Source organism: Chenopodium album, chromosome 20, assembly GCF_948465745.1.
Source record: "Chenopodium album chromosome 20, dcCheAlbu1.1, whole genome shotgun sequence".
Lineage (NCBI taxonomy): Eukaryota > Viridiplantae > Streptophyta > Magnoliopsida > Caryophyllales > Amaranthaceae > Chenopodium > Chenopodium album.
This window is the reverse complement of record NC_137853.1, coordinates 28,534,609-28,561,751: the sequence shown is the minus strand read 5'-3', so window position 1 is coordinate 28,561,751 and position 27,143 is coordinate 28,534,609. Positions and strand designations below refer to the sequence as shown.

Genomic DNA, 27,143 nt, shown 5'->3' with positions numbered 1-27,143 from the left:
TCAATCAATTTAATGTTAATATATCAACATGGAACATGTTAAAACTTTGATAATTTTTAAGGTTAAATGATTGCACTGACATGTGTGATAAATTTGGTTGTGTCAATTATTATGGGATAGTGAAAGTAGTGCATCAACCGACAACCGTTTGAGCCACTAACTGTAAGAAAAAAAAAAATGACAAAAAAAATTTTAAAAAAAAAAAGTGATTTGCAATTTTGCAAAAATTGCTACTCTGTACTCCGTCGCCATACAATGCTAGTTCTTACTAAGTAAGGCTTATAAAAACTTAGGGGAAAAAATTAACAAAAACTTTTGCGTGCCCCCGGTTTACAATAATTTTATTGTACATCGAACATTTTGTAAAAAATGACCCTTTTTCGTACAAAAAGTGACCCTTTTTCTTTTACAAAGGTGACCCATATTTTCACAAAAGTGACCCTTTTGTTTAACAAGAATAACCCTTTTTTTCATAAAAGTGACCTTTTTTTTTTCACAAAAGTGCCTTTTTTTCTTCACAAAAGTAATTAAGCTACAAATGCAAAACAGAGTATCAAAATCAACAAAAATAAACACAAAATAAACAATAGTCATGAAAAAACAGTACAATCACTCAAACAAATCAAAAGTCGCCACCGGAACCACTACTAGCGACACCGATAGCGCCGAAACCATCGCCGATTCCACCAATTCTGACCATCTCACCGAGCAAAGTGACGACAAAAGTTACCCTATAACTCACAAAAAAATACTTGTAGACCATAGCCAAAATCATCGAAGCTAAGCCCACATACCTAGAAGTTAATAAGGTTTGTCAAAGTCTAGCCCAGATTTGTAGTTTCTTAAAGGACGAAACTAATTAAAAATATGAACAAAAAGATTAAAAAAAAAATCAGAAAAAGAAAATGGAAGACAGAAGTACACATTAATGGAGAGGAGATAGGAAAAATTTAGGAGAAAGAGTTTTTGAAAGTGCATACGGTTTAATTTGGGAGGGGTGAGAGAAAAAGAAAAGAGAGGGAAAATGGAATTGTCATAAGCTGATGTTAAAAATTGAGTTACTTACACGTGTCGGCCCAAACTCACACACCCACACTTGCTTAATATGGCTTGATTTACAATGAGTTATTGTAAACCGGCTTTTTGTAAAAGTTTGTGAAAAATTAAATATACAAGTAATAAAAAAGGGAACCTAGTTTATCTAGTAGGTCTCTATGAATTTTGTAAGAATTTTAATTGGATATCAAAAGTCAAAAGTACAGTTGAATTATAAGGATGGGGTTAAGGGAGGTGTGGTAAAGTTGGGCTTTACAAATTACAATATCTAAGTTTGGCCAACTAGTATTGGATTAATTATTTTGCTGGGTTGGTCTACACTTATAGTTTCTTATTGGACTTGAACCAGGGGCCAGGCCCCTAATGGCGCCCCTGGATGATCCGCCTCTGAATAAAATCGCTCGTCTACCCTCACTAATCATATCCTTAAACTACGTGTCTAAAAAGTATGTTGCAAGTAAAAGAAAACGGAGGAAATACATGTTTTACCACAGTTTTAGATAACATATTATTAAAATTGCATTGCAACTTCGATTTCTAACAATTTGGTAAGTCTTTTTTCAAAAAAAAAAAAAAAAAGAAAAAAAAAACACATCATGTTGTCTATCAATCTTATGTAGAGAATAATATCACATCATGATATTATTCTTGATAAGCAAATCACGGGCTAGCTAATATCACTCCATTTCCTTGATTGAGAGTATCTTTTATATTTGTAAAGTATTACCTTTGATTCTTTGACTTTGTGATTGATTTTCTTATTGTATAGCTCACGTGATTAGTGCCTTCTACTTATAGCTGTCAAAAACCGATCTGGTCTGGTGAATGCGAACCGTTTCGAACTATTCCGAAAAAGGAAATAAACCGCTAAGAACCTGATATTTAAAAAAAACCGATCCGACCCGATTTTTAAAACTTGAAGCTGAACCAATCCGAATGTTTGAGAACCGTTAATGAGCCGTACCCGTTATCAAGGCGAACTGATACAACCCGAAACCGAGAAAAACTCGAACCTAGTACTTTCGAACCCGATAGCAACCCGAACCATTGTAAACCGAAACCGTTTAAACTCGACAAAAACCCAATAAACCCAAATCATTTACAACATGTAACACCAAACCGTTTATAACCCGTAATAAGTTATGAGCAAACCGTTTACAACCCATAAACTGTTATAACCAAACTGTTTATAATCTGTAAGTCCGTAACCCGTTATGACCGTAGAGTTTTTTTTTGGTATATTTTATCGATAGTAAAACAAAAGGGTTTAATTTGAATTATGAAGTATTTATATTGAATAGGTTAGGAATTTTGATGTTATTGAAACTTTTATGCTAAAATATTATCGTCCTTTTACGAGTAATGGCTTATTGAATACTATATTGTATTAAAGATTTGTTATTATTATTAGATAGTGAAAATCATTATACCAATAAGGGACATAAAGCTAAACAACTAATTAATACTCCGTATGATCTAATGGAATAACGAATTAAAGAATGTTGAGGATATACTACAAGATATACGTTAACGAAACTCGTTTAAATTGGCAAAATCAGTTGTCAAACCGACTGAGTTCAACTCGAATCGAGTATAACCTGAACCAATAATTACAACCCGACCCGATATCTTTTGACCCAAAACTCGCTTTAAACCGACAAACCCCATTTTTAAACCGACCGAATTTAACCAGAACCGATTATGACCCGAACCAATTATAACCCGACCCGATTAAAATCCGACCCAATTATAAACCGATAAACCGAACCACAAACCCGATTGACGCCCCTACTTAGGATTGTAATATATATAGCATGTAATTATTCTTTATGAAATACAATTCCACCTACTCTTACACCTTACAAAATTGCAAAATTTCCAATATTGAAAGGTTGATCCTAATGGCTTAATTTGATACATGAGCCAAAGATAATTGATGTTTCTTTGATCATACATTCATTATTCATACATCACTCTCGAAAAGAGTAAACAAGATTTAATCACTAACATAATAGGCAGTTGGATTGAAGCCCATTGTAGCCAATTCAAGCCATTAAGACATGGGCTAATACATTCAAACACCCAAACTTGGTACATCCGAACCATTTATTTGCAAAATCATTATTTATCTAGCTCCAAGTTAATCTTTGCTACACAAAAAATTACAAGGTAAACCATATAACCAAAACAACATAGTACTCATACAACTTTAATTTGTAAACTACGTATCACAATTATGGAACCACTAGTTTCTGAATATATGAGACTTAAGAAACTTGGTGAACTATATAGCAGATAACTTGGGATATCTCTTGTGATTATCAAAATAATCTACGAAGTTGAGACCAAAGCGAACATCATAACCACTTCCCACTTCCATATTGTCCAACAATGACCACACCACATAGCCATTGACGTTTGCTCCTTCCCTGTTTTTGGTACAACAAATAACGTTCAATAATGTTATAAACATTTTCTTGTAAGGTGCTTTTTCGGCAAAAATGTTTATACAAACTAGAAATGATAATATTTACATGATGTAACGTTCATATACACTAGCCTGAAATAATATTTTACTAATTTTACTACTTTTATTAAATGTGAGTATGTGACAGTGTGAGTGTGTGACACTCGCACTAAAACCACATATATCTGCCCTACTGCCTATTGCAGACCAATCAGAAACTGATAAATTGAACAATTTGATTTGGCAAAACCAAAGACTTGCCTTGACCAATGCTAAGCTCGCGAAAAGTTAAAACACTTTAAATTGGAATAATTACATTGAAACCTCTTATATTTAGACACAATACACTAATAAGTAGGATTAAAAATTTACCTAATTGCATCACGAACAGCAATAAGATGGCCAGCTGCATACTTGATTCTATCGTAAACATGTTAAACATACGAAGTACATTGTAAAATTTGCTAAATTCTAAACAATAAATACTATATACGATAAACATTTTATTTTATTTTTGGCAAAGGAGAAGGATCCTGACCGAAAGAATGTAGTAGTTCATGTAATGCGTGTAACTCACCATTTTCAGTCACATATACTTCAGGATTACCATACTTTTTCTTCATGTGAAGTAGCAATTGCTTAAGTCCATTAAGATGATCATAAATATCCTTTCGTCCTTCGGCTGGCTTCCCAAGATTCTTCTTCTCAACATTCTCTTGAGTAGTTTCATATACAAATATCAATTAGCATGATAGAAAGATCTATCTACTTGTTTCACAAAAAAAAAAAAATCTATCTACTCTCAAGGCATAGTAACAAAAACTCATAAATGTTAGTGCATTGGAAACCATATCATAAAATTAGAAACGATTTAACTATTAGTGAACGTACATATGCTTAATGAGCTATTTCTCTCTTTTCTATATGGTATTGGGATAGAATTATACGATAAGTGAAAGTATGGGTTACACACACAAGGAGTATTAAGTAATCTATACTTTGTTCGTCCCTATTCTTTAATTTATTTCTAAGTATTCATCAAAATTAAATAAAGAAGTCATTAGTAAATGAATTGCAAATGTTCGACACTATATCATAAAACAATCATAACATTTTGAGATGGGTGATGATAAGTTTAACCCAGCTATGAACAATATCAATTCTTTATTTAAATTTCACGAAGTATTCTTTTTTCCTTTCACAATTCAATTGCAAAATTTGTACTAGAATATGATAGATTAAAATATTTGAGATTGTTAGAGGGGCCATTTTAACCAAAAAGTTAAGCTAATGGTTGAGGTGGTCCATCAACATGGCATAGGAGCTAAGCTAAAGTGTACGTGGAACAAAGATTGCGAGTTCAAGTATGATCCACCCTTCCTTTCAAGTGAAATAATTTAATTTGTGTTGGGTAAGGGATCAGAAGATCGACTCAAACTGCATCCACATTGAGAATAAAACATATTCTTATGGACCTTAATCATTAGCGTAAGCTTTAGATGATTATAATGACTCGTGTATATTAAAATGAAATCTGAAATCATTCATACCAGTTTGGGTCTTGAAAGAAATGGTGACTTCCTTTGTCATACCATCATAAGAGAAAGATTGTTGAATGTATCTTGAAGAGTAGTAGTTTATACCGATAAAATCATAAGCGTCTTTCACAAGCTCCTTTTCCTCATTCGTGAACTTTGGGAGTCCTGGTATGTTATTTTTCATCCATTCTGGGTAATCGCCGTGCAGAAGTGGATTCATAAACCTAAATTATCAAAATTAGATTTTGATTATTGCAAAACGAGAAAAAAAAAAAAAATCATAATGTTAGGTTAGATAACACTCTAACCATCGTAAAACTAATTTGTAATAGCCTAATAGGTGTGGTACCAACTAATCTAATCTAATCTATTTCCACGTTATATCTTCCTTTTTTTTTTAAATTTTTTTTTACATGTTATATATAGGTTGGCCATGTTATATCAATTAACTAGTTATTAGGCCCTCGGATGATACCCTGAGTTTTCTGCATTTTTTTCATGATAAAAAATCTTATTTATATTTAATTTTTGTAAATAACATGTAATATGATAATAGTTTAGTCGCCTATAAGACATAGTATAAATCCATCTTAGATTCATTTCATAGGATATAAGTTGCGAAGGTAAAGTATTAAGGTATATTCTAACTTTTCTAAGCAAGATAAATTCAATCGAAACAAGAAAAAATGTAACAAAGCATTGCAAAAAAATGGTGTAAATGACCATGTACAATGAACACAAAATAAAGGAGATAGTATATAACAAACAAGCACAATAGAATTGAATTTTCATCATCCCAAATAATTAATTGGGTATGGGTGGGGTGAAGCACAATAGAATTGAGGTTTCATCATCCCAAAATATTCAAAATAATAGCTCAAATTTGTAAGTGATATTGGTACGTCATAACTGTCTCTCATTGATCATCTTCGACATGGGACAACCCATATTGAAAAAATTGGTGGAGTATCTTATAAACCAATGATATATATGGTAGTCAGACTACCAATATACATTATCTCTGTCTCCCAAACTTTACTAGATGGGGATAGAACACGGATTTTAAGAAAATGAGAAAGATAATGAGGAATAAAGATATGAACCCATGTGACGAGGAGAAAGAAATGAACCGTGAAAAAGAAAGAAAACATGTGCTAATAACATCGAAATGTTGCAATATTTGTGAAACTTCAAAAATTGGTAATTGTTGCAATATTTATGGAACGGAGTAAGGTTTTTTTTTTTTTTTTTTCCTCTTTATTGCTTTGGAAAACCTAGGTCACAAATGATACATACAGAGTATTTATGTTGTATTCAAGGATATGGAGAGGATGCATAAGTATAGCCGTATAGCGGTATAGGTTTAATTTAGTAGGGTAACTAGGCAATGCTACATACTACAAATTGGTTTTACGATAGATCTTTGTTACACTTATATACAGTTAGACTCTTCTCTAGAGTGGGTACGTGTGTTTAATAGGACAAGAAAATAAAGATTTGTATGTAACAAAAGCCTGTTACACTTTGATCGTAGATTTATTATTATTTAAATGCACAAGATAAACATTAGGTTTTTTTTAACATTACCAACCAACGGAGAGATCCAAACACGCTTCCGTTGCAACTAAATCCATAGAATCATGTTGATTAAATGGCATAGACCATTGAATTGGCAATGAAATTCCAATTTTCCCGCCTTGCTTTTTCTAAAAAACATTGTATGATCGAGATTAGATTTCGAAACCAACTAATTTTGAAGAAACATATAGGATTTCAATCGTCAAAACAATTGTTACCTGATATTTGTGCTTGTAGAGTTTTGCAGCCTCGGAATGAGCTAAGATAATATTATGGTACGCAATGTAGGGAGCTTCAGAATCAATCTGAAGTTGAGGAGGAAATCCCATCTTTTTTCCAAGGTAAACATAAATTAGAGGCTCATTAATTGTCCCCCAATACTTTACTCGATCACCAAAGTTCTTATAACATAGATCCGGATATTCCTTAAATAGTTCTCTGTATGTAAAAAACCAACGTTACTCATATATAGTCCGTAGTAATTTAAAATACTTTTTCCTCATGAAATCAATTAATTAAAATAGTGATGGTGTAATTTAAGCGGTAATGTAACAACTAAATTTCGAGGAGAAACTATTTATTTAGAGAGTATAGTCTATGGAAGAATATGAACCTGATGTGTGGACTCAAGAAGCCTCCAAATTCGTCCTGTATAATTTGTGGCAGATCGAAGTGGAGTAACGTGACCATAGGCGTAATATCTACCAACATTGGATTAATTAGAGAACTAAAGACCAACTAATCAGCCAATCAAGCTATAAATGAATTAGAAACTTCCAAATATAATTACTGTGCCTAGGGCTGGCAAATGGATCAGGTCGGGTCGGGTTCGTGTTCGGGTCAGTTGATTTCGGGTCAGCTACCCCCCAACCCTAACCTGATCCATTTAACTTTTCGGGTTGAAAACCCCAACCTGAACCTGATATTTTCGGGTTCGGGTCAACCCGAAATTGACCTTATTTGACCTGATTTTTTTTTTTTTTGGGTTTTAAAATTTTAATCAGATTATTTAACCTGAAACTAGCCTAATTTATTTTTCAAATACCTGTTATTATCAAACCCCTTGATATAATCAAACGAACACTCAAGTTCATAGATACATTGCTTTAGTTGAAACCAAAATAAACAACATAATTTATTGAAACCAAAATTAACTAAAAGAAGTGTGATTAATAAGCGAGCGAGTAATAAAAATAAAAATAAATAAATTACAAGGTAAATAACAAAAACATGAAAAAAAACAAACATCATCAGATTCATCACATTTACTAGATTGTAATATCGTTAGTAGTGTCGCCGGCACTGCTCATTCTACCATAATTCAATTGCAGCGTGGGATCTACCTTAAAGATTGATGAAGTTTAAACTCTTACATGCAAGTTGTTGAACGGCTTAAATTGTGATGTCCGATTTTTGGAGTTTAAATTCTTGAGAGTTTGAAGATATAACAATTTGAGAGGAAAAATGAAATATGAGAGAGAAAGAGCTTCCTACGGCTGACAGAATTGAGGCTGAGAGGAGTGAGGGTGTAAGAGGATTTTAGGGTTTTAGTTTTTATTTGAAAATATGGGCTTGGGCTTGCTTCAGTAAGTTTTCTCCCTTTGTCTGTTTTGTTTGTTTGTTTGTTTGTTTGTTTTTTTTTTTTTTTTTTTTTAATTTTAAATTTTTCGGGTTAAGTGGATCATTTTCGGGTTGAAAATTTCAACCTTAACCTAACCCATTTTAATTTCAGGTCGGGTTCGTGTCAACCCATTTAAGTTTTCGGGTTGAAAATCTCAACCCTAACCCGATATTTTCAGGTCGGGTTCGGGTCGTGTTTTCGGGTCGGGTCAACTTTTGCCAGCCCTAACTGTGCCATGTACGGAGTACTAACCATAGAGTATCCTTTATTCATAAAGTTGTAAGTTTAATTTCACGTTTCTCAATACATAGCTGTAATCACCGATATCTTGAATTATCGATAAGTTCGAAATTTTGTAAAGCATTGATACTTAATACGGAGTAATATTCATTGATTGATATGTAGTTTCAAACGGTATGATTTCCTCAAGTACTAGTCACCAAAAATAATCAAATTATGTAGATAGTGCAAGAAAAAACATTTCAACCAAACAGAGAAATGTATACTTGTTTAATTTGAAGTACGGTACCAAATAATGCATTGAAAATAAAGGGCTATATACTCCCTCCGTCCCTAAATTACATTCCTCCTTTCTATTTTTGGTAAGTTTTTTTAGTAAATCAACTCTCTTTTTCAGTTTTATATTTAATGCTTTCCCACTCATCCTTACCTAATCTCACTCATAATCCTTGTACCAAATTACAATGAATATGATTGGTTAAAAATTTTCAATTATTAGGAGGATGTGATTGGTCCTTTTTTTTTCAAAGGATTGATGATATGTCATGAGTAATAACTAATCTATTTTTGTACTTCCCATTGCATTATCTAATTATTGTTATTTGTCTTATTCTTCCCTCCTTAATTCCGGTGTAAATTTCCAAAGTGGAATGTAATTTAGGGACGGAGGGAGTACCATTTTCAATTAATTCATTAATTAAGTTGTTGTAGAAATTTATGCCCTCTTCATTTACGCCCGAACGGATGGTACCATCTGCACATAATGATCGAATTAACGAGTACAATTAGCATGATAAAGTCCTGAAAATCAGAATATTACTGGCTCTAATTACATATAAGAAGATGGGATAGGGATTATATAAAATTACGTATAAGAAGATGGGAACTCACTTGGCAATATCCTTGACCAAGTAATGGAGAATCTGTACGTGTTCATGCCCATTTCTTTCAACAACTTCACATCTTCCTGCATTTTTTACAGGTAAAATGTTGTTTTATAAATTACAGTAGGAAATTTGACTTGGATACTTAATATTTATCACAAATTCTTATATGTAGCTGGCCGCACCGTGTGGCCAGTCATAGTAAGGGTTACTTCATTAGTCTAATAGGGGTTATTTGGTCAGTGTTAAATGGATTACTTCGTTTATAGGGGTTACCCGGTCGATAGTTATTTTGTTCTTTTATAAGTAGCTACATGGTATAATCAGCCACTCACAAGACAGACCAAAGATACATTTTATTGGTAACGCTATCAAAATTCAAAGCCGCAAGATTGAAGTCATGTTTATCATGGAAATAAACTAACTTCAATTCCAATTGTTTTTAGTTTCTATTGAAAAACTCAAAGTTCAAAATGTACATGTTTAGGCCTTTAATTCAAGTTAACTGTTAGACATGTAACTATGTTTCGAAGGAAAAATTATTAATTACTACCTTTGTTTTATATTAATTATAACTTTTAGATATTACTTGTGAAATATAAATTAAGAGAGATTAGTGCTTATACTTGGTTTACATAGACTTATTTACAAGCTTGTACCGTGAAGGCCTTTGAGCATTCGTGAAACTAGTTTAGATTATCATTACATATTTCACGTATTTGTATTGTTTTCGACTCTCTACATTATTCATCAATTAACTGTAACTACATTTTCCACATAATTATAAAAATTTAGTACTCAATTAATAAATATTATTAGATTGATTTCAATGTATAATTTCAAAATATAAATATTTACATGATTATTAATTGATATATGCAAAAACTATGGTTTAACAAACCAAAAAAGTCAAATATTGCACTTATTGTGAAGCAGAGGTAGCGTTTGAGAAGAAACAAACTAAAATCATGTCTACAGAAGTTTAATTTCTTGTACATTTTATTACTAACATGTGCATGCCCGAAATATCACCTCAGGTATCGGTGTTAAGCATGCAACACATATGTATAGGGGTGCTTATCGAGCGAGTCGATCACGAGCTGAGGGGTGCTCGACTCAACTCGAAAACTTTTTACATGTGCTCAACTCGTGCTCGCTAAAGTTTCGAGCAAATAAAACATGCTCGACTCGTGCTCGTTAAAGTTTCGAGTCGAGTCGAGTAGCTCACAATCTGCTCGTTAAAATTTTGGTACTTCTATTATTATATGTCTTTATTTATTTTTTGTTCAATTTATATTGTAATCCTTATTATATATAGATATTAATAAAAATTTACTCTTTCTTTTTTTATGATATAAATTAAGGCTTAATTAGTGTCAAATTTGTTTAAAGATAGTAACTTTGTTTGCAAATTTTATATTAATAATATTTTATCGAGTTGCTCACGAGCTTATCGAGTCGAGTTAGATCTTGCTCAACTCGTGCTCATTAACCTCTCGAGTCGAGTCGAATTCGAGTCGAGCTAACTCGAGTCGAGTTTTGACTGAGCATTGACCGAGTCGAGTAAGAGTTGCTCGCGAGCTGCTCAACTCAATTAGCACCCCTACATATGTAGATAAGAAGTCATACTAATTATATTAAAGAAAATACAAGTTTATCTTCATAATAAATAAAAAGTGTTTAATTAATAGTAACAACATTTGTTAAAAGCGGGTACCATAGTCAACATCATAAATGCAAGGGTAGCTGAGATATTTCGTTGATTTATTTACAAAAATGTAACTAAATAAACGATTTTTGTTTATTGTAATGTTTTTATTTTCAACATAATTTTGTTTTGTGGTTAAAATATTATAGATAATTGGGATCAGGAGTGTAATTTGTAATTCAAAATTATATATACGTATGTCAATTGTTGACATGGTACTTCATATTTTTTTGACATGTCTATTTTTATACTTCGTATTAATCATTGTTTAAAATAATATTATTGAAGAAAGCTACATCTTAAATAATGTCACAAAATTGTCTTGACCGACTATGCAACTAGTTACATTACTTACATTAGGGGTGTTAACTTGTCAAGCCGAGCCAAGACCAAGCCTGCAAGCTCAAAGCTCGTCAAGCCTATAAACATTGAGCTTTAGCTTTAGATCGAGACTACTAAAGGCTCGGCTTAAGCTCAAAACTGCTACAAGCTCAGCTTGCACGACTTGGCTCAAATTGGTTTGACTCAAATCTTAATTAAGGCTTGTCAAGCCCAGCAAAATATAGGTGAAGTAAAGTTTATGACTCTACAAGTAACCAAGGCCCAAATGGAGCCCATAGTATTTGTTTCTAAGATAATCAAGAGTTTGATTTTATCTCTCATATTCAATTACATTCTCCTATCTTTTAATGTGGGACTATATTTTTTTTTTTTTTTTTTTTTTTTTTTTTTTTTTTTTTTTTTTGGTTCTTCTATATAAACAACAAAAACTCCAACATGTAGTGAGAATACTAGAGTTTTGAAGATTAATTTTAGTCCCTATGCCTTAAAATAAAGAAAGTTTATGCTAATAATTAATTTATTGAAAAAAAATATTATACAAAAAACACTCGTGCTTGCTCACGAGAGTTCGATATGAGCCAATGATAGCTCAAGCTTGCATCGTTAAGATCTCGAGCCGCAACTGAGCCTGAGTCGAACCTATACCTAGCTTTGGTCGAGCCAAGTTTTAAGCAGTTGATGAGCATCTTCGACTTGTTAACACCCGTAACTTACATTCTCCCCCTATTTTATAAAGGGGAAATTCCCTATTTCTCATGGGGGCATTTTCGTGAATAAATCAACAACTTTTTCATTATTGTGAGCTTCACAGTTGAATAAAGTTGAATAAAGTTAAAATGCCATGTGAAAAACAAAATTTGATTCTCACCATGAGAAAGTGCGACATCCTCTTTAAAAAGTATGATGACTCATATGAGTTTTACATGTAAAATATATGTGAATACTCTACGACCCTTACCTTATAAAGGTTGTAGGAATCAACAGCTTTTCTCCCTTTGTTGGCTTCGATCATCATGGAGTCCCATGTACCTTTTCCTCTTCCACCTTCATTCCCTTGTCCTTCAATCTATGAAATTTAGCATGCATATCAAATTCAAGTTCAAAATCATATCAATTCATAAAACATTCAAACAAATGACATTGATTGAAAGTTATCTACTTAATTAGTACTCGTACTCTATGGGATGATATCTGGGCATGACCGATATCTTGTGAAAACACACGACCAGGTTTTAATAATTATAAGAAGATGCTGATATGTTGCAGAAAGAAGACATGTCGGCCTGCCGAAATTCAACACGTGGCAACAGAAGCTCAACACTTGGCACAAAAGGCTCTGCATGGATGAGAGCCACATGTCAAGGTAAACTATTATAAATAGTAGGTAAGACCTCATTAATGAGGGCATTAATTACTCTCTCACTCTCTCTTTCTCTACTTTCTCTCTCTTACTTATCTTCTCTTCTAAAACACTTTCTGACTTTATCATCGGAGTGGTTATCCCCGGATCACCCCGGGGTTAGCTAACTTCTTCTCATTGTGTAGGTTCTCAGCTTGCCGATAGAAGTATCAGGATCTCAAGTCCGAATTCTTGGGGAAGTCTGGATCAGACAGAAACAATTTGGCGCTAGAAGGAGGGGAAATTGATCACTTCTATCGCCTAAGAACCTCACACAAAAACATTCATATAACAACGATAACCATGGCCGGAAACAATGGAATACCAGTAGAACAACCCCAGGTGGAAATAATAGATGAAACCCATATCCCAGAGGGTAATCAATTTCATGTGCCGATAACTCCCCCTGCAGGAGGAGGGGAGGCAGAGGATCCTATGGCGGCATTCACTCCAGATGAGTTGGAAACAGCCGCAAGGGTGATGAGTGCAATGAGTAAGAAGAGAAAGGAGGCTGAGGCGGCACGGGCTGAAAGAGAAGCTGCCCAGGCCGATAGAGGAACATCGCACCGTCACCAGGAGGAACAACACAATCAGCTGGAGAACTCGTCAAGGAGACTCCGACATGAGTCACCGGTAAGGTCGCATACAACATCACGGCGAGTTGAACAATCCTCAAGTCACGTTGTGAGTACTGGAACTCAGCAGCAGAGAAGTTCGCAAGTAGAGGGTCAAGCAGTGCGCACAGTGGTACAGTTAAGGGTATCTCCGTTTGCCCAGCACATCTTGGATCAGCCAATGGAAAAGGTGAAAATGCCGACTTGTAGGTATGATGGAAGAGGGGATCCGGCAAGATTCATAACGTCCTATGAGGGACACATGATGCTATACACTAACTCGGATGCAGTCTGGTGTAAAGTCTTTCCGACGACCCTGATTGGGGCTGCAGCCGATTGGTTTAACAACCTTGAAGTTGGGTCAGTAGATAGCTTTGAAAAACTAACTGAGATGTTTGTAGGTCAGTATGTCAGTAACAGCGTGAGGCAAAGAACCTCTGGAGAATTGATGGCTGTGGAGCAGAAACCGGACGAATCTTTGAGGGATTATATCAGGCGATTTAACAATGAGGCAAACACCATTCCGAAATTGCAACAGGAAATAGCTGTGATGGCTTTAATGAATGGATTGATTGATTCAGATTTTAAGAGATATCTTACAAGGAAGAACCTGCCGACATTGGCAGCGGCATTCAGCAAAGCTCATGATTATATAAAGAGTGAAGAATTAATGAAGACGAGTAGTAGACATGTCACTGCCGGAAGGGGGCAAAGTCAGTATGAAGGGACCTCGTCTGGAGGAAGCAGGCCGAGAGCTCCTGCCCCAGGAAGGGGAGGAGGAAGTCGGCAAGATACCAGACCGACAAGGCTGCCAATGAGATACAGCACCTACACCCCCCTGAATACACCAAGGGCTGCAATCTACTCAGTGAATCAGAACAGAGAAGATTGGTCAAGGCCGATTCCCATGAAAGCAAGGTCGAGGGACGTGAAGAAGTACTGTATGTTCCATAGGGATGTGGGGCATTATACAGAAGAGTGTACCCAATTGAAGGACAACATTGAGGAGTTGATCAGGAAAGGGCACCTAACACAATACCGGTTAAATACCGGCAGAAATCAGCAACCGACACAAGCTGTTGAGAGGCAACAGATAGAAGCAAGGCCTGAAAGAACTCAAGGAAGAATAGTCCGACAAGGGGACGCAGGAATACCACCGTTATCTACTGGAAGAGTAGATGTGATAACGGGAGGACCGATTCATGGAGGAACGATTAGTGGGGCAAAGAAGCATTTAGCGGAGCACCGACATCTGGTTTGTGCTTTAGATGTAGATAATCGTCCTCGGCCGGCATCAATACCACAAGTTGTGTTTACGGAAGAAGATGCACGAGGTGTAGTGTTCCCACATGATGATCCGTTAGTCCTGATAACCAAGATAAATGGCGCCGACATCAAAAGAGTGATGGTAGATGGGGGCAGCTCAGCAAATGTTTTGTTTGTTCAAGCTTTTAATGAGATGAATATCGGAAGGCAATACCTGAAACCGGTGTCGTATCCAGTGATCGGGTTTAATGGATCAACTGTAAGGCCGGAGGGGAGCATCGTGTTGCCTGTAAGGATGGGTGATGGACCACAAGCAAGAGATGTGATGGCAGAGTTTCTGGTGGTGGATGTCAAGTCGGCTTATAACGCAATTATCGGCAGACCGATAATTCATGACATGCAGGTTGTTATATCAACCTACCACTTGGCAATAGCCTATGTGTCAAACTTGGGAGCTGTGGAAAAGGTGTATGGAGGTCAGGTTATGTCAAAAGCCTGTTATGTTACAGCTTTGAAGAACCCCGTTGGTAATGCCACAGTTCCATGCAACCCAACAAGGGAAGGTGAGCCGACAGTGCAAGATTTGACAATGAAAAACTTTGATGCAAGACCTGAGGAAACACCAAGGCCGTTGCCGGGCGGAGAAACCGTCCAAGTTGAATTGCAGCCAGGCAACCCCAATAGAACAGTGAAAGTTGGGGCTGATATGGATGTGGAGACCAGGTGTAACCTGATAAGCTTGTTACGAGAGAACGCCGGCGTCTTTGCGTTCTCGGCCAGTGAGATGCCAGGCATACATCCTGAGGTAATGGAGCATAAGCTAAATGTTGATAGAAAGTTCAGGCCGATAAGGCAGAAGAAGCGCAATTTCTCAACTGAGAAGATAGAAGCAATCCAGGCCGAGGTGAATAAGCTCTTGGCAGCAGGGTTTATAGAGCCCTGTACATACCCTGAGTGGTTGGAGAATGTAGTAATGGTGAGGAAGCCGACAGGGAAGTGGCGAATGTGTGTGGATTTTACAGATTTGAATAAAGCTTGCCCTAAGGATTGCTACCCATTACCCCGGATAGATAGGCTGGTAGATTCGACCTCTGGTCATGCTATGATTAGTTTTCTGGATGCATTTTCAGGATATCATCAGGTCAGCATGCATAAGGCTGATAGAAATAAAACGGCTTTTATAACAGATGTAGGTGTATATTGTTATAAGGCAATGCCGTTTGGGTTGAAAAATGCAGGGGCAACCTACCAGAAGTTGGTAGACAAGATATTTGAGAAGCAGAAGGGACGCAATGTTGAGGTGTATGTGGATGATACAATAGTAAAGAGTAAGGAAAAAGGAGACCATATAGCAGATCTGAGAGAGACATTTGGGACTTTGAGGAAATACCAAATGAAGTTGAATCCAGAGAAGTGCGTTTTTGGGGTGAGATCAGGGAAGTTTCTAGGCTTCATGGTCAGTGAACGGGGAATAGATGCGAATCCAGATAAGGTGAATGCGGTTCTTCAAATGAAACAACCAAAAACCATTCGTGATATACAGAGGTTAACAGGTAGGATGGCAGGGTTAACCAGATTTATCAGCAAATCGGCTGATAAGGCACTTCCGTTTTTTATGGTACTAAGAAAGAATAAGGCATTTGAGTGGGGAAAAGAACAAAGTGATGCCTTAGAAGTAGTGAGGAATCATCTTAGATCTCTTCCCACAATTGCCAGGCCTGAGAAGGGAGAAGTGTTGCAGTTATACATCTCGGCGTCGCCAAAAACAGTGGCAGCCGTTTTGTTAGTGGAAAGGAGGAAACAACAACAACCGATTTACTTTGTCAGTCATGTTTTGAATGCGGCAGAGCGCAGATATCCAGTGATAGAAAAAATGGCGTTGGCAGTAATAGTGGCAGCCCGGAAGTTAAGGCCTTATTTTGATGCGCATTCGATAGAAGTTCTCACCAATCATCCCTTAGAGAAATCATTGCGCAAAATGGATACATCAGGTAGATTACTGGCATGGGCAGTTGAGTTGTCGGAGTATGAAATAAGTTACAAGCCTAGAACGTGAATTAAGGCTCAAGCATTATCAGATTTTATTGTTGAAACCACATACACAGATGAAGAAGAGGAGTTGGGAACATGGCAGGTATCAGTTGATGGATCAGCCACAGCAACAGGGGCAGGGGCTGGAATTGTGTTAACGGCTCCAGATGGAAAAATGTTTGAATAAGCCATGAAATTTAAGTTCAAGGCAACAAATAATGAGGCCGAATATGAAGCTGCGATAGCCGGAATGCAGTTGTCAATAGCAGCAGAAGCAAAACGGCTAGTTTTGACAACTGATTCCCAACTGGTATCAAGTCAATTTAGTGGGGAGTATGAGACTCGAGAGCCGGCAATGGTGAAGTATTTGGAGAAGGTGAAGCAGTTAACGGCTCAATTGCAGTACTTTGAGATCAAATTGGTTCCGAGATTGAAAAATGCTCAAGCAGATGCACTGGCAAGATTGGCAAGTTCAAGCTTCAATGACTTGGAAAGAACAGTTATGGTTGAGATTTTAAAGCAGAGAAGCATAGATGAGATGTCGGCGGATGTCTGTTGTGTTGAAGTGAGGGATCAATGGTATGATAAAATACTGGCATACATCGTTCATGGTGTAGGGCCAACAGGTAAAGGGGAGCTGAAAAGGTTACGGAAGGATAGTGCGTGGTTCGTTATGTACCAGGGCTAATTATACAATAGGGGGTTTTCACTGCCGTTGCAAAGGTGCATAACGGATTTTGAATCAGCAAGGTTGATAGAAGAATTACGCGAGGGAAGCTGTGGTAACCACCTAGGAGCAAGAGCCTTTTCCAGGGAGGCAATGAGAAGGGGATACTACTGGCCGACAATGAACGCAGATGCAGTGGCTTATGTTAAAAAATGTGAGAAGTGTCAAAAGTTTGCCCCAGTTATCAACTTACCCCCAAATGATCTAACTCCGATATTGAACCCAATCCCTTTTGCCCAATGGGGGATGGATATAGTAGGCCCGTTCCCATCGGCCACAGGTGGAAGAAAATATCTGATAGTGGGAATTGATTACTTTACCAAGTGGATAGAGGCAGAACCAGTAACGAAGATAACGGCATCGGAGGTGAAAAAGTTTATATGGAAAAATATCTTCACGAGGTTTGGGTTGCCGATGGCAATGGTTTTTGATCATGGAACCCAATTCGACTGTAAGCCAGTCAAAGATCTCTTAATGATGTATAAGGTGAAGTTTGCTTATGCAGCAGTATGCCATCCACAGTCTAACGGCCAGGCAGAAGCAGCAAATAAGCAAATCATAACAGCAATAAAGAAGAAGATCGAAGATGCAAAGGGTTTATGGGCAGATTTGATACCAGAGATATTGTGGGCAAACAGGACAACAATAAGGGAAGCCACAGGTGAATCACCTTATAACTTGGTTTTTGGGACAGAAGCAGTCATACCAGCAGAAGTCGGATTGCCGACATTTAGGGTTCAGCATTACTGTGAAGACCAAAATGATCTACTCTTACGACAACAATTAGATTTCCTGCCAGAGCTAAGAGAGAAAGCAGCAGTTAAGTCAGCTGCGTTTAAAGAAAGAATGTCCAGAGCATACAACAGAAGGGTATCTCATCGGCCGTTAAAGGTGGGAGATCTGGTACTACGAAGAACAGCAGCAACTGGTAAAGGCAACGAAGATGGGAAGCTGACTGCAAGTTGGGAGGGTCCTTATCGAATAAGATATATCGTCATCCAAGGGTCGTTTTACCTAGAAACTCCGGATGGGACACCTCTAAAAAATGTATGGAACTCAGCTGTATTGAAGAAATACTACGTGTAATAAGCAATTCTTATTTGAAGCTGATATCAAGAACGATATCGGTGATGAATGAAGAAATATTCAGACAATGTGCATTGAAATAGGCATCCTCCATTTAACAAAACATCGTTAAATGGGACGGACAGCTCAAAACCGCTTCCATGAAGTTAACGGCTATACAACCTGATCAGTTGTATACATTAACTCATGAGGTTGCTGGTTCAAAGTATAATACCGGCCAAATCAATTCGGGTATACGCCGATATGAGGCGTAGCTCAGAATGTGATCGCCGAGAGGGTACCTAACTGGCTGAAACAACAAAGCAGTAGGTGACCGATGTTATAATCTGAACCACCAACAACCGGTTATGACTCAGTATACATAGATCTAGAACGAGCTATGTACACTGAGGGGAGCAGGGAGTGGTATGGTATTTATAGGTATCCATAGTACGTTGGTAATTTTTAATACGTAATGATATCTGTCATACTTTGGTAAATTTTAATGCAAGTTTGGTAAAGATCTTATGTCTTCCAAAGCCGAGGTCTTGAAATCAGATATCTTCAAAAGCTGATGTTTTTTAAGAAGTTTCTAATGGGAAGTTGTCGGGCTTCAGATAAACTATCAGGTAAACTTTTATTTCTTGCAAGTTCTTTTATATATGCTGAAATAGCAAGGCAATATAGTTATCATAACATTGCAAGTACGAGCAGATTATAAAATGATAAGCAGAGAACAACACAGTTATGATAAAAAGTGTAGAAATTTGTAGATAGTTGGCAGACAACGAAAACAAAAATAAGTTTACACAGCAGATAAAATTGACAATCGACAGGCATCACCACAAAAAAGGGGTATATGCCGATAAGACAGCATTGTCAAAAAACATGTTCATACATACAAAAGACAATAAAAGAGTTACAGCTGGTAAGGCCCAATGACACAAGACCCGCAAGAGGATGTCGGTGATGACTGCCCGCCCCTTCAGGATTGTGCATTCTCAGGCACTGGGGAATCCAAAATGCTGGGATTGCTGGGGCCGTCATCAGCAGTTGGCGCCAGGTTATACAAGTCCTCGTCAGAAAATTGCTGCGCCTCAAAGCCGGAAGGGATCTTGTAGGCTTCCTTGCCGAAAGCCTTTTCAACTTTTGCCCAATCGTCCCTTTTCCAACCGGCGGCGTGGGCAATACATCTCTGAGCAGCAGTCCAACCTCCATCAAAACGATCTTGGAGTTTGGAGCAGAACTCGTCGGAGGCTAGATAACGGCCAACCGCTCTCCGGCGGATACCAGGTTTGTCGGCTTCCATTTTTTGAACCTTTTCTTCAAGGCTCTTAATTTTAACTCTGGCATCCTGAAGATCTTTTTCAATTGAGGGAAGCCGCTCAATGGCCTTATTTTTCTCAGTGATCTGAGTCTTTAAACTCTGCACCTCTAGCTCGAGATTGGCGACCCTCCCCGCCTTGATCTTCAACTCCGACATCTCTTTGTCGTCCTTCTCTTTTATTTTCTTCAAGTCATCCAAAGCTTTTTCAGCATTTTTGATGACTTCCTGCATGGCACTTTCGCTGGCGGAGGCTTGATGATGTTTCTTCTGATAGTAACGATACATCTCAACCAGCTCTGTGCCAAACATGACGGCCTACAAAAATAGATATATCGTAAAAATAGGGAAACCGAGAACGCAACATAAAAAAAAAAAAAAAAAAATATATATATATACCTTCATCATATTATGCATATGAGCAGCAGCAAGGGAGCCGATTGGACCAGCAGGTCTGTCCATCGGCAGCGTCAGGTTGCTCAAGAGCCGATAACCGAGATTCCCACCTTGCATTGGGTCATCAGTTATCATAGATTCATTCCGGCCGACATCCATATCAAGTTGCCAACGGTCACCGGAATGGCCAGGAGGGACGGCGAACCCCTTCAAAACTTCATCTGGAAACCTTCCAGAGACACGTTCAATCCATTGATTGGACCGATAAATCAGGGCCGGGATGCTGGAATCTGACCCAACCGTTGTAGGAGCAATTATGGTGGTTGTCTGAGGTTGACGAGGGGATTCAGCAGAAGTGAGATCTTCGATCTCAACACCCTGAATAATCTTCTTCACAACAGCCTCAGGGCTTTTAGCTTTGTTGGCAGTCAGGGTCTTCTCGGACGCCGATTGATCTTTTTTCTTCTCGGCACGCCCTTCAGGTTGCCTAGGGCTGGAGATCACAATTCCACCTCGCCGATTGGCTAGAGGTGTTAACTTTCTTTTCTTGGCGTTATCATCAGCCATGATCTCAGCTCTTCTTTTAGCACTGATAGCCGGAGCACGGCCGCAAATGGAAGCAAGGGTATCGTAGGGGCTAGAAGCTTTGGGGCAGCGCCTGATAACCCTTTTCCCGTCAGAAGATAGGCCGAGTTGTTTGTTGTCCAACTTGTCAATACCTGGGAACAAGGAATGTAAGTTCAATTAGTTAGATGTAGATAATCTTAAAAAAAAAAACACAACAAAGAGGAAAGAAAAGGAAGGAAGAGAAATTCAATAAGCAGTACCATAATCGTCAGTCCAACACAGACCGACACGAGATAACGGCGCGTTGCCCAGAATGTAACTTACATTCGGCACCCACACCGTAGGAACAATACGGACCTTGCCGTCACCTTCATCAAACTCAGAGACGTCAAAATGATTAACGGCTCTCTCTTCATGTTTCCCAAGATCCCTCTCAGGGATTGAGTCAAAACGGGGATGAGGTCGGAAAAAGGTTCTTCTTAGAGGATAATCCTCAGGAACCGACATGAAGAAGAACCTCACTTGCCATCCCTTACAACTTGTCAGTTTTGCGTGGACGGTGTATTTGCGAGGTTGAGTATACAAAGACCACCACCCATCCGACTGACCGTCTCTTTTCAAAGTAATCAGTCGCCTAAAAGCGTTAAGGGTTAGGGGATAGTTTCGATATAACATGACCCAGATGGTAGCAATAACGACCCAGATAGTAGGAGGAGTAACCTGAACTAAACAGACGTTCCAGGCTTTTAAGATTTTTGCCACAAAGGGGTGTAGAGGAAAACGGAGGCCGAAGTCTAAATGCTTCATGTAAACGGCCACAGAACCTGCTGGGCAATCTAACACCGAGGCTCCAGATGGGGGAACCGACAGCTCATACCCGTCAGGTAAGTTGAAGAATTTCTTAGCACGGTGGCAGTAATCTTTCTCAATTGCCGTTTTCCTAAAGTCATCGCTTATCTTTGCCTTGGCCACTTTTCCATCTTTGGCAAGGGTAATAGGTTGACGGAATTCAGCTCCGTCGGTCTCGGAATTATAGCCCTCATCCAGACTCTCTTCCTGAATAACTTCAGCCGTCAAGTCGACAATGTCGTCCCTACTCTCATTGTTGACACTGTCTTCTTGAGTCTCGTCATCTCCTAAAACTGAGTTGACGGCTGAATCGTGCACTGGAGATGACGGACCTTCCATAGGGTTTGCAGGGATATCGTCCGTAGGTTCTTCTTCGGAAGAACTTACAACCTGACCTTGCCCAGGTCTTTTGCTGGATTCAGCTGCCTTAGCGGCCTCAGCTGCCTTAGCTGCTTTGGCGGCCTCAGCGGCTTCACGGGCAGCAGCTCGAGGCTGATAACTGGTACTCTTTACCCTTGGCATGGTGTTTATACCTATATTGCCAACGTTAGTGCCGTATTGATTAAAATAGCGTCTCCCAGTAAAGTTGCGTAAGTGATAACGGACACTAACAGGCTCAACGTCAAGAATTTCAGTATCGGCAGGGATATCAGGGTTAGCAGGGTGAAAGGCACTTTCACGATGAGCAATAGTCCTATGTATCATAAAGGCGCGTTTCTCTTCTTCAGAAGATAACGTCTCAAATGGATAATCAATATTATCAGAAAGGGAAGATGAATTACCCTGGTTACTACCGGTTTCTTTGCCTAAGGATTGCCTAATTAAACAACGCCTAGAAATACTAAGGTTAGGGAAATTCTCTTCAACACTATCTTCCGACATTTAATTTAAAAGTGAGAAAATAAAACAAAACATGCAAAATCAAAGGGTTAAGGAACGGCAATACCTTCGACAAAAGTCGCTAATACGATGGACTTAAAGTGAGAAGTGACGAAGAAGGAAAGTGCGCCGAATACACTGAGAAGCGTACACCGAAATTAGGAAGAATCCGTTAAATGCACTTTTTGTTGGAGAGCAATTGCAATTGAGAAAAATTTGGAAGAGAATGAAAGTGAGATAAAACAAAATCGACGGAATTTTTGATCTAAAAAGAAAAACTGAAGAGTCAGTTGAAATGAAAGGCGGTTCAGAAATCCAACGGCCCTGAATCAACAATCAATTTCAAAAAGCAACGGCAGGATTTGTGACACGTGTGTTAATTTTCCCGCTTCAAAAAAAAAAAAAAAAAAAAAACGGTTACACTTCAATTTTATAACAAGTAGACCTTGTCTGCTATCGGCACACAAGGTCACTTAAGGAGGAAAACGGAGTTTTTCGCTCCCAAGTATTTTATAGCAAGTAGACCTTGTCTGCTATCGGCACACAAGGTCACTTGGGGAGGAAAACGGAGTTTTTCGCTCCCAAGTATTTTATAGCAAGTAGACCTTGTCTGCTATCGGCGCACAAGGTCACTTGGGGAGGAAGACGGAGTTTTTCGCTCCCAAGTATTTTATAGCAAGTAGACCTTGTCTGCTATCGGCGCACAAGGTCACTTGGGGAGGAAGACGGAGTTTTTCGCTCCCAAGTATTTTATAGCAAGTAGACCTTGTCTGCTATCGGCACACAAGGTCACTTGGGGAGGAAAACGGAGTTTTTCGCTCCCAAGTATTTTATAGCAAGTAGACCTTGTCTGCTATCGGCACACAAGGTCACTTGGGGAGGAAAACGGAGTTTTTCGCTCCCAAGTATTTTATAGCAAGTAGACCTTGTCTGCTATCGGCACACAAGGTCACTTGGGGAGGAAAACGGAGTTTTTCGCTCCCAAGTATTTTATAGCAAGTAGACCTTGTCTGCTATCGGCGCACAAGGTCAGTTGGGGAGGAAGACGGAGTTTTTCGCTCCCAAGTATTTTATAGCAAGTAGACCTTGTCTGCTATCGGCACAAAAGGTCACTTGGGGAGGAAAACGGAGTTTTTCGCTCCCAAGTATTTTATAGCAAGTAGACCTTGCCTGCTATCGGCACACAAGGTCACTTGGGGAGGAAAACGGAGTTTTTCGCTCCCAAGTATTTTATAGCAAGTAGACCTTGTCTGCTATCGGCGCACAAGGTCAGTTGGGGAGGAAGACGGTGTTTTTCGCTCCCAAGTATTTTATAGCAAGTAGACCTTGTCTGCTATCGGCACACAAGGTCACTTGGGGAGGAAAACGGAGTTTTTCGCTCCCAAGTATTTTATAGCAAGTAGACCTTGTCTGCTATCGGCACACAAGGTCACTTGGGGAGGAAAACGGAGTTTTTCGCTCCCAAGTATTTTATAGCAAGTAGACCTTGTCTGCTATCGGCACACAAGGTCACTTGGGGAGGAAGACGGAGTTTATACAAATAATGCAATACACGGCGTTACGGCACAAAAATTGTCCTCTTACATAGGTAATAATAAATAGTACTAAATATAGCAGGCAAATATAAAACTTCTCAGCAAAAGAATATAGGGCTTAAAAATATATATATATATACAAGCTAATTTGTCTGGATAAAAGTCAAGCAAGTAAAATGAATTGCGACAACGCCAAGATCGCAAAATCAGTAATAAACCTTTGTTAGTAAGCAGTACTTGACAGAGTACAAGAAACGTTGCTACAATAAAATTTACAGCATAAGGAAAAGTCTGGAGAATGAGATGTGGAACCCAAAGTTTGTTTCGTTAGGATCAGCTTGTTACTCATATAAACTGAGCACGATGATGAATGATCATACGTCCTCACTTTGGGGGCTAATTGTATGGGATGATATCTGGGCATGACCGATATCTTGTGAAAACACACGACCAGGTTTTAATAATTATAAGAAGATGCTGATATGTTGCAGAAAGAAGACATGTCGGCTTGCCGAAATTCAACACGTGGCAACAGAAGCTCAACACTTGGCACAAAAGGCTCTGCATGGATGAGAGCCACATGTCAAGGTAAACTATTATAAATAGTAGGTAAGACCTCATTAATGAGGGCATTAATTACTCTCTCACTCTCTCACTCTCTCTTTCTCTACTTTCTCTCTCTTACTTATCTTCTCTTCTAAAACACTTTCTGACTTTATCATCGGAGTGGTTATCCCCGGATCACCCCGGGGTTAGCTAACTTCTTCTCATTGTGTAGGTTCTCAGCTTGCCGATAGAAGTATCAGGATCTCAAGTCCGAATTCTTGGGGAAGTCTGGATCAGACAGAAACACGTACGTATGTAGTATTACATGTACAAAAGACATATTGACCATGACAAAGTTGCATTAGTCCTATACTCCTATGCCTATAAGAAGACGGTCGCATTAGCTCAATTTGAATTGTTCCATTTGATGATTAAAGAAAATGTAGTAGTAACGTAGCTAGATATGAAAATGAAATGATGAAAAGGCTAGCTCTTGACTCCAAACTCAAAGCCTAGTTAATCCAAAAAAAAATGTATATCTATTAATTCCGGACAGATAAAATATCTTTAGGAGACTTGAATTTAAAGAAAGCGATTAAAAAAAAAAAAAAAACCTGAAGGGCGGAAGTGGAGGTACCAAAGAGAAAATCATGAGGGAAATCATCTCTTTCCACATCATAAAAAGGTAGTGGTGTAGGAGGAGGAATGTTTTCCACAACTAAATTGTGCTTTTGATGATGCTCATTAACACACCCAACTTTTCCTTCTTCCTTGATGCATTTGACAGCAAGAGAAGAATTATTGGAGGATTTTCTAAGATGCAAATTCCTACTACTTTTGTTTGGTTTAGAATAAAACAGGTTATTATTAGGGTCATTTAGGATAAACTTAGTGGTAATGGATGGTGTACAATGTGAAGTAATGGGTTTGAACTAAAGATAGACATGGTTTTGGTCAAACTTCAAGATTAACAAGAGTATGTATTGTATGTTTGAAATCCGTATTATGCCCCTACTCTCCAATTTATAATACACGTTACTCCCTCCGTCTAGTGATTTATTTCTAACATTTATTATTCACATAATAAAAAGAAATGGGCCTCTAATAAAAGGATGGAGGGAGTACTAATTAAAGGTCAGGATCATATGAGTCACTAATCACCTACTCTGTAATGAAATTTAAGTCAATTGCTTTAAAATGTAATAATTAACGAATAAATATATGTTGATCAGATCCGCAATTCTTTACCTACTCTTCGTTTCAGTCTTGCTTTAAATAATTCTAACAAACAGATCTACATATTTTAATTCCTAATTTCAAATTTTATTAATTATTACGCTGGATTAATTAAGTTGATTATTGTTTAGTTCACATGGGCAGGTAAAATTCTCTATTATAGACCTGTGGAAATCTTAAAGAATGTCATATCTAAAAATTGGGATAATTAAAGACTATAACCAAAGGACCGATGATGTGTCATATCCCAAATGAGGTGGCCAACGACATAGCATAATTTGGGAGATGTCTAAAAACCTTTAATCTCTTATCCTATCAAACGATTCAAATCACTCAAAAATAACATGTGATATAACGGTAAGTAAGAATTAAATAGAATCCAAATCGTAACAAAAATGCGTTGGCAAGGGTGAGCAACACATAAGACAAAGAGTCATTCCATAAGAATAACTATTAAGTACGTACTCCTTCCGTTTTTAAATACTTGCTCCATTTCTTCATGTGCGGAGTTTTAGGAGATTTTGGTGAAAGTAATAAAATATTAAGTGGGGTTGGTGGAAGAATAAAAAATGTAAAAACAAAACAAAAGTAGTGGGGAGAATTGGAGGAGAGTAAATATATGTTGGGTCTATTAGGTGAGAGAAATTAATTAAATATTGTAAAAGCATTCCAAATAAGGAAATGGAGCAAGTATTTAAAATCGTCCGTAAATGAAACGTGGAGCAAGTTTTTAAAAACGGAGGGAGTAATATCTACTCGTGTTAAGTATGTTTTCATATATAACAAGGGGTATATAAGTGATTACATGTATATATATGGGCAAATGCATATTATCATCAATTTAGAATAGTACTATTGTATGAGCTTCTAGTAGTACAATTATAATACAGTTCCCATCACGTAATGACAATCTATCTAACAAAAAATAGGTGGGGTCCACCCACCGAACTTTCTCTTCATTTCTCTCCCTTCTATGTGTTTTTACAATATTTTAACTAGTGTATATCCCGCGCGTTGTTTTGAGTTGCTATTTTTTAAAGTTATGCAACTGTTAATTTTTTAAAAGACATTTAATAGTTTATATGTGTTTTCAATACTTTCGTAGTATAACATAAATTTGTGTACAAGATTATAACATAAGTGACAATTAATTATTTTCTGCAACTTCACTCTTATTTTCTGAGGAATGAAAATGAAAGAAGCAGCAAAGATTGTTGGAGTTTAAGGGGTGGTGGTTCACAATCTCAAGCAAGGAAGGCGGTTGCCAAAGATTCT

The 27,143-nt window shown here is 37.7% G+C and overlaps 1 protein-coding gene across 1 annotated transcript; it reads right to left on the bottom strand.

Moving 5' to 3' along the window:
- Positions 1-3,340: 3,340 nt before the first annotated feature.
- On the bottom strand, positions 3,341-26,765 carry LOC145596975 (beta-glucosidase 13-like). Its single transcript, XM_081653163.1, has 12 exons — positions 26,757-26,765; positions 25,247-25,564; positions 12,393-12,500; positions 9,392-9,467; positions 9,177-9,254; positions 7,253-7,340; positions 6,858-7,077; positions 6,649-6,767; positions 5,074-5,285; positions 4,053-4,238; positions 3,896-3,947; positions 3,341-3,485 (listed from the first exon to the last, which is right to left on the bottom strand). The coding sequence occupies exons 1-12, from the start codon at positions 26,763-26,765 to the stop codon at positions 3,341-3,343; spliced, it is 1,611 nt and encodes a 536-aa protein (XP_081509289.1).
- Positions 26,766-27,143: the final 378 nt, after the last annotated feature.

What these genes read in the sequence shown, in the direction of transcription:
- LOC145596975 (XM_081653163.1), bottom strand. An exon ending in TAATGAATTAATTGAAAATG is followed by an intron (nt 7,341 to 9,176) that starts GTACTCCCTCCG and finishes CAATGTTGGTAG; the next exon opens with ATATTACGCCTATGGTCACG. An exon ending in TTCTTTCAAGACCCAAACTG is followed by an intron (nt 4,239 to 5,073) that starts GTATGAATGATT and finishes AAACTACTCAAG; the next exon opens with AGAATGTTGAGAAGAAGAAT.